Source organism: Manis pentadactyla, chromosome 2 (genome assembly GCF_030020395.1).
Source record: "Manis pentadactyla isolate mManPen7 chromosome 2, mManPen7.hap1, whole genome shotgun sequence".
In the NCBI taxonomy this organism is placed as follows: domain Eukaryota; kingdom Metazoa; phylum Chordata; class Mammalia; order Pholidota; family Manidae; genus Manis; species Manis pentadactyla.
The window spans coordinates 161,448,541-161,457,161 of record NC_080020.1 but is presented as its reverse complement, the minus strand read 5'-3'; the positions used below and the strand labels follow the sequence as shown (position 1 = coordinate 161,457,161).

The 8,621-nt window shown below is 45.9% G+C and overlaps 1 protein-coding gene across 1 annotated transcript in view; it reads left to right on the top strand.

The window, feature by feature from the left end:
• The first annotated feature begins 1,214 nt into the window (after positions 1 to 1,214).
• The window catches only part of RPIA (ribose 5-phosphate isomerase A), a 31,359-nt gene continuing 23,952 nt past the window's right edge, over positions 1,215 to 8,621 (top strand). Inside the window, exon 1 of the mRNA XM_036931082.2 lies at positions 1,215 to 1,490. Coding sequence (XP_036786977.2) covers positions 1,215 to 1,490 — 276 coding nt within the window. The remainder of the gene's footprint in view (positions 1,491 to 8,621) is intronic.

Here is an 8,621-nt window from a genome sequence, read left to right as displayed (position 1 = left end):
GAAGCACAAGAATTAAATGTTTTTAAAAACCCTTCAAGTAATAGGTGTGGCTAGGGTCAGGAAGACATTTTACAGGTAGAAGAGAAAGCTGTTAAGGTCAGTGCAGTCCTTGTTACGTTGAGGAAAAATTTTCCTCTGCCCTTCACAGGTTTTTCCAGCTGGTCTAAGAATTAAATTTACATGGGACAGATTAATAGAAAACCATACTTAATTTCATGTACGGGAACAGCCCACATACATGAGTTGCCATCAAATGATTTAAGAAATAAAGTTAAGAGCCTGGCTTGTCAAAGGGGTGGAGGGCAATTCCCAGGGCAATAAAACCAGATGTTTGGTAATCATTTGCTTGCCCTGCCATACAGATGAGTCACTCCGATAACATTTATCCGTGGTAATAACTGACATTCTGGGGAAGAGAACCAATTTAGATTTTTCTATGTAATTAAGGGAGGGACAGAAATTTCTCCACGGCCCACTGGATCTCAATTGCTTTAGCTTGAAAGAGTCCACTTGCCAAACTGGCACCTTTGGGGAGTTCTGTTCTGAACCTCTTCATTAGTCAACAAGGATTGTAGGGTCTTTGCAGGGCACATTCGTACCTGTGGGATGAGGCTCCATCCCCACAAAGCACGCCATACAAAACCGCAAAGTGCAAGGCACCTAAGGCTGGGGATTCTAAACCTGTAGAAGACTTCGGGGTTCTAATGATGGTCTTCAGCAGGCGCCAGGCCGCGCATGCGTTTCCTTGGGAAATAAGTCTGGAGAAGTCACTCCCCAAAGGGCCGAGGCGTCTCCATTAACAGCGACTGCCCTAAGGCCTCTTCCAGGGCCACGTTCTTACTGCTGGGAAAAACAACAGGGTCAGGTCTAACACGCCTTTCTCTCATGCGTGAGCAGACAGAAGGAAAAAAAAAAAATCCCTGGGAACTACCCAAGCTGCACATAAACACAGCTCCCTTCAACAGGTGACCGCTGCGGCTGGCCCTAATTGTCCGTCTCCCGGAAGCTCGTCGCCGGTTATTTGTGCAGGCAGTCACGGAACATTGTGGGGTTTGTAGTCCAGGCTGGGGCGCGTCTTCGGGCTGTGGAGGCCACAGAACTACATTTCCCAGTAAGTCCCGCGCCGAAGCGGGCTCGGGCTGTGTGCGAAATCCACCAGACTTCCGGACGAGCCAGGGGCGGGACCGTGGCGGAGGCTGGAGCTAGGCGTAGGCATGCAGCGCCCCGGGCCCTTCAGCACCCTCTACGGGCGGGTCCTGGCCCCGCTGCCCGGGCGGGCCGGGGGCGCGGCCTCTGGCGGAGGCGGGAGCAGTTGGGGCCTCCCGGGTTCCCACGTGCAACCTCCTGGGCGCCCGCAGTCCGGAACCCACGGCCGCACTACTGCCAGCGGCGGGGACGCCAATTGCGTCTGCCCGTTCCCCTCCACGATGTCCAAGGCCGAGGAGGCCAAGAAACTGGCGGGCCGTGCGGCCGTGGAGAACCACGTGAAGGTGGGCAGCTTGGGTGGGAGCTCGTGTGCTTGGCGTGATGGACCCGCGTAGCGTGCTCTGGGCACTGCTTGGTACGCCTAGTTGCTTGCGGGCTGGGACGGCGTGAGAGCAGAAAGGGTGCACACTTTATCCAGGTTTAGACTGTTCTTCCCTACTCCCTAAAGGCCTTTTAAATGTGTGATCTGTTGGGGCGAGTACCCTAACAGTTAAGCTTGCTAAAGACTCCTTGTCCGGCCGGATAACAGTTTGCAAAGTGGAGTCTTTTGGTGTCTGGTGTTTGGAGTGGGGCTGGAATGGACTTATCTTGTGGCTTCCTTATCAACAAAACAGTGAGTTCTGGGGCTGCCGACAGAACTCCACTTATCTTCAGTGTCCTGGGAAGCGGGTGGAGAGCTGTTTTGAAAATTGCTTTGAAACTTCACTCCGGGGAGTTTCTTAACTTGGCGGGCGCCCGCTCCTGAATGTACTCGCTAGAGAAGGCGAGATAGCCAAGGGGGAAGACAAGGGCTTTAAACCTCTTCCTTTTGACAGGGCTGTGTGGATTCTTGAAGTCTGGAGGCTGCTGTCTTTAAACAGCGCAGGGATATTTAGCAATTACTTGGTGAGGTCGTGGCCCCATTTGTTAAGGGGTGGGTGTGGTGCTGTTAGTAGAGTCTCTTAACCTGAATGGATTTGCTGTCATCAATCAAGTTAATTATCTTAATTATAGTACCTGCGCCCGAGCCACGTGGAGTATCTGCCCTTCGGTGGAGTTTGTTTGGCTTGGTTGGCTTTTTGTCTCTTTTCTATTTCTTAGAAAGTGGAATCAGATTCCTGTTTCTCCTTCCACCACAGTTCTTTACATTTGTTAATGCTTTAGTGTACAAAGTTAATTTGCACAGAGAAATCTAGCAGCCTGGCTAAGTGGGAGGGGCCGCTGTGGAGGAATGGCAGAGGACCCTGCAGAAGCCGAACCAGTGACTCCTGTTCCAGTGCCCTTCCACTAGTTCCATGGCTGCTGTGGTCTGGCATAGCTTGTTCCAAGTCTGGTTGGCAATGGAGTTTTCTGTGGGAGTTCACACACATAATGTGAAATGTGTAGTCTGTGTCTGCCTTTGGGATTTACTGCCTCAGCTGCAAAATTGGAACAATAAGCTGAAACTTCAAAACGCCTAAATAAAGTGAATAATAGAGGAGTAAATGAAATCTGTACAATTAGAAAAACTGCATTTCTTAATTTTCCATCATATTAACATATGATGGCACCTGTTTCCCTAACCTTTGATTGATAATTAAGTATTTGGTTAAAGATATGCAAGTCCCTACCTCAGGCTAGAGCTCCAGCCACATTTTTCCATGAAGTTACCAACCAGATGATCCTGGGGAGATCTCTCCTATTGGCCTTTTGGGGGTACCTCATCCCAATTGCGTGCACTTTCCCTACCACATTTCTTTGCTGAGATACCAACAACTACTTGAGTTTTGTATTTTCTGCTCTTTAACAGAAAATTTAATTTTATTTGAATTACTTCATTCATTTGCCAGGTATTTGTTTAGTACCTAGTCTTTGTCAGGCAGGTGGTGGGTGGTCACATTTAGAAGTATGTCTGAAGGGAGGAGGAGAATCAGGTCCTGGATACTTTACAAACAGGATGACCTATGCAAAGTCACACATTTATGAGCATTGTCAGGGCTTGGCTACCCTCTGCAGGGGGCATTCTTTGCTCCATCTAAGGCCATGTTTTCCTTGAGCACTTTGTGTCTTGAAATTGTTACTTGGGTAAGTTTATAGAGGTAGGTTATGTGCCAAGCCCTGTTTGTTCCACCTTTGCAATGTCTTAGAGCTGACCTTCCCATTGGCCTCCTGGCTTTCCCAGTTTAGGCTGTCCCCATGGCCAGAGAATAGCAGTTGCCCTTATCTTGTCCCCTCTGCCAACTTCCCAAGTAATGCATTATTGTCTTCTGAAGCTCTCATCTGGTCTTGTCACAGTGGCCCTCAGGTGGCCTCATCCTAACCTCCGTGTAACACATCTGGGGTATCTATTGTGATCCAGGTACTGAGCCAGGTGGAAGGGGTACGCAGAGAAAAGGCTCTTGTTCTTGTCGTTAAAGTCATGGTTCCTTCATGCTTCTCCCATTCCATTAACTAGAACATTTGAAAAGTCAGACTATTGGCATATGTGTTTATTTTACCATCACTGCCCTCAACCTAGAATGTTCTTTCTTGTCCTCTCTCCATGCCTGTTAAAATATATGTCCTTCAGGGTTTGGTTCAAAGACTATTTCCTGCTTTCATTTGCATTTCAGCCTCCTTTGGAGGGTAGGGAGGCAGAGATTTCTCCTATTTGATTCTGTAGCACTTTATACCTGTTAGGTGCCTAATGCTGGTGTCTTAGATTCTAGTTATATGTGTGTGTATCTCTTTATTCCCTTGAAGAGTAAGCTCCTAGAGGGTAGTTAACCTTATCTTCATTCCATTTTGGTCACTGTGGGGACTGCCTGGTAAGTGTTCATTGTGTGGAGTGTGGACACAAGGAGGTTGTGGGGTTATCAGTGGTCCTTTGCTTAGGATCTCTGGGGTGTAGAGTTTTCAGTTCCCAACATGGCGACTGCTTCTACATGTGGGTGAATGGAGATGTGGAGAATTCTCAGCTGAATCCTTTGAGTAGCCACCCTTGACTCAGATCTGCCTGATTCTGGGAGTGTAGTTGTCCAGGATTGGTTATCATGAAGGGCCATGTTCTCCTTAATTTCTGTGGCCCCATTTATTCTCTTTGGAGCCTGGACTTTGTTTTTGACTGGCTTAGCTTGAAGACGTTGGTGAGCTGTGGTTCCAGTTGGTCAGCAGAAGAAGCATTTCCAGTTAGCCCACTTGGCAAGGTGAGTGAAGTTCTGCTGTTGCATGTATGACATGAGGTTTAGTATTGCCCATTAGAAGGGGCCTGCTCGTCCAGCAGAGCCTGCTTGGCAGCCTTCTGCTCTTGGGCCACCTCTGTTTGGCTTTGGCTAGGACACTGATGCCTGGGCCGGTCATTGGATTCCAGGGTAGCGAGACCACATGACTGAAGAACTTTGAGTCTGGCAGGCCCCTGTGATTCCTGACCTCTTCCAAAAGCCAAGGGAGGAACCTTGCACAGGGCTTGTCTGACTCACCCAAGTTCATCTGTGTGCCACCTGCCTGCAGGGAGCCTGTGGGAGACAGGAGTGTATGGCGGAGTGTGCTAGTGAGGAATCTGGCCGCTGAACTACTATGTAGCTAGAGCTCTCAGTTCAGGTCAGGTGTGAGGGTCAGGTTGAGCCTCTCTACACATTAGGAAGTTAAGATGTTTTCTCAATACTTGAAGAGTTTTACGTGTTCAGATAATCAGCTATTTTGAATGTTTTGTGTTGTGATGTTCCACTTACTTGTCTTGAAGTCCTCACCACGGAGGTTGCCAATAGCCGAGTGACTGTTGGATGCATTATCTTCTTGAGGGCCTCACTGAAGGTGGAATTCGCCTAGAACAAGCTCTGTTCTGAGGGCCCTTGGTGTATTTGGTGACTTGGGAATTAAGAGCTAGTAAACATGATTTCCATGAGCTGGCACACACAGAGGCTGAGGGGTGAAGCCCTCCACAGGCTTCATCTAGCAGCACTTTTAGTTGTGGGGACCTTAGCATTTGTTTTTTGTAGTTTCCTCCACCTGTTGGTCATTCTTTACTCTTTTCTAGTTTGAGATGTAATCTCATGTTGTAAAGGTCCGTATTAGATGTGAGGCATAGGGGCTGGCCTTGGGTATTCCTGTGGCCTTTGTCCTGTTGGGAATGAGGAGTGTTGGCACTGTTTGTCCTGAAGGGCCTCCAGAACTTTCCTTCCTCCTACAAAGTATTAGAAAACAAAATTCAACTGAATACAGTTTGAAGGTTTTAATTGGTTTCACTCAACAATTATTGAATCATGCAGTATCCAATCAAACAGATAGAAAGGAGCTCTGGAGAAGCTGTATGAAATGAAAAGATTTTATAGGCAGAAGGGAGCAGGAACAAAAAAGTTACACTAGGCAGAAAAACAGATGGCATATTACAAAGGTTACTTTCCTTTAGGGGGTGGCAGGGGTCTTAGGCAGATTACCTAACTAGTGCTAGTCAGGCAATTCCTGATTGACTGGCTTAAGATTCCATTTCTGGGAGTGGGAGAGGTGAAACTGTAAGTCAAGACTTGATTTGGTGACATGGGGCTTAGCATAATAAGCAACTGCAATTTAGTCCTGTTGTCTTGTTTTTTAATACTCCCTACATCCTATCAGACAAAAAGTTGTGGCTTATTCACACAGAAATGGGCTGCAGATGAACATGGAAAGATTCCTGGCCGATCCCAGGGGGCCATCAGGAAAGGAAAGGCCCTGTGTAAAAACAGCAGAGCCTGCGCACAACCTCAGGGCAAAAAGCAGAGGTTTCTGGCTTCAGTGACTTTTCAGACAAGCTTAACATCTGCAAGGCAGAAGATTGACCAGAGGTGCCTTCAAGTTGACAGTATCACAGGGAACCTTGGGTATATCAAGCCCACCGTTAGAGCTCCCCCAAAGTCAGCAGAAAAAGGGAGAGTCTGTGAAGTCATCTCCAAATAATAAATCAGGAGATGTCAAGGGATGTCCATTTTGCACAAGCCTGCCTCAACATAGGAAGAGAGTGAAGGCTTAGTTGGGAAAATGAGAGTCTTCATCTGCAGTAGGAAGCACTTCCTGAGTACAAAGGACAAGAAAGAGGCATCACACTCCTGAGCTTGCTAGCTCAAGAAAGGGGAAACCGCTGTAAGCAGACGGGTGGCAGAGTCAGGGCCCAGCAGAGGTCAGTTAGACCACAAACAGCAAAACAAAGTCAGAACTACAGTCAGGAACCACAGCGGAGCTCAGTTCCTAAGCAACCTCTGGGAGCAGTCTCCCGCCCCGCTAAGGCAATGCAGCGGCAAACCAAAGCCACAGCTGTCATTTATTAAGCAACCTACCAAGATCTATAAATGTTAAGTCAGATCTCACAACAGCCCCTTGGGACATCCACACCAATTATCCCCATTTTAGAGATGAATTCAACACTGTAAAGAAAAAGTTAAGGCTTAGAAATGAGCAAAGGAGATGATTGGCTATCCTTTCCTGATTGACTGGCTTAAGATTCCATTTCTGGGAGAGGTGAGTCTTGGTTTGGTGACATGGGAGGACTTAGCATAATTGACTCAATTTCTGGCCTGTTGTCTTGTTTTTAACATAAGAGCAGTTTCACTATGGGCTTCCCGTTGCCAAATGAGTTCCTTGTTTATCAGCTTCTGGAACTCCAAGAAATTTGACATGAATTGATGTTGCAGCACACTGAACTTCCTGAAATTGCTTGGAATGAGGTAGCCTTCAGGTATGTGATCATCCTAGGGCATGCCTTGGCCTCCCACTGGGCCATTTTACAGCTCTGTGGAGAGAGACTTTTAACTTGTACAAAGCTGTTAATGCAAATAATTCTTGACCAGAGAAATGCAGATTAATTGTGTTTTGTGAGATCCAACTGATAACCTAAAGATAGATCTTATAAATTCATTTTAACATTCCTTGACTACATATAAATTTATGGTTCTTAGGTATTTCCTGTGAACAGGTTGTAACATCTTTTCTAGTTCCCATATTAAAGAAGTTAAAATCTTTTGACATATGTTCATTTTATATCAGTATAAATATCATGACTTAGCCTTTTACAAAAAACCATCCTTTCACAATCTCAGTTACCCCCCTACACAGCCTCACTTTGAATAAGCAACTTCAGGAAGTTCAGTGTGCTGCAACATCAATTCATGTCAAATTTCTTAGAGTTCCAGAAGCTGATAAACAATGAACTCATTTGGCAACGGGAAGCCCATAGTGAAACTGCTCTTATGTTAAAAACAAGACAACAGGCCCCAAATGGTGTCAGTTGTGCTAAGTACTCCCATGTCACCAAACCAAGACCCACATCTCCCAGAAATGGAATCTTAAACCAGTCAATCAGGAATTGCCCAATTCACACTAGTGAGATAATCTACCTGAGAGACCCTGCCACCCCCTAAAGGGAAGTAACCTGGCAATAACCAGTCGCTTTTTTGTCTAGCATGACTTCCTTGTTCGGGCTCCCTTCTGCCATGAAAGCCTTTCCTTTTGTATAGCTCCTCAGAGCTCCTTTCTGTAGGTACACTGGATGTTTCCTAATTTGAATTCAGTTTTGCTCAAATAAACTCTTAGAATTTTTAATATGCCTCAGTTTATCTTTTATTATTTTTTTAATATTTTATTTTGGTATCATTAATCTACAATTGCATGAGGAACATTATGTTTACTAGACTCCCACCTTCACCAAGTACCCCCCCACATACCTCATTAGTCACTGTCCATCCATCAGTGTAGTGAGATGCTGTAAAATCACTACTTGTCTTCTCTGTGTTACACAGCCCTCCCCATGCCCCCCTCCACATTATACATGCTAATCATAAGGCCCCCTTTCTTCTTCCCCCTGCTTCTCCCTCCCTTCCCACCCATCCTCCGCAGTCCCTTTCCCTTTGATAACTGTTAGTCCTTTCTTGGGTTCTGTGAGTCTGCTGCTGTTTTGTTCATTCAGTTTTCCTTTGTTCTTATACTCCACAGATGAGTGAAATCATTTGGTACTTGTCTTTCTCTGCCTGGCTTATTTCACTGAGCATAATACCCTCTAGCTCCATCCATGTTGTTGCAAATGGTAAGATTTGTTTTCTTCTTATAGCTGAATAATATTCCATTGTGTATATGTACCACATCTTCTTTATCCATTCGTCTACTGATGGACACTTAGGTTGCTTCCATTTCTTGGCTATTGTAAATGTGCTGCGATAAATATAGGGGTGCATCTATCTTTTTCAAATTGGGTTGCTGCATTGTTAGGGTAAATTCCTAGAAGTGGGATTCCTGGGTCAAATGGTATTTATATTTTGAGCTTTTTGAGGAACCTCCATGCTGCTTTCCACAATGGTTGAACTAATTTACATTCCCACCAGCAGTGTAGGAGGGTTCCCCTTTCTCCACATTCTTGCCAACATTTGTTGTTGTTTGTCTTTTGGATGGTAGTGATCCTTACTGGTGTGAGGTGATATCTCATTGTGGTTTTAATTTGCATTTCTCTGATGACT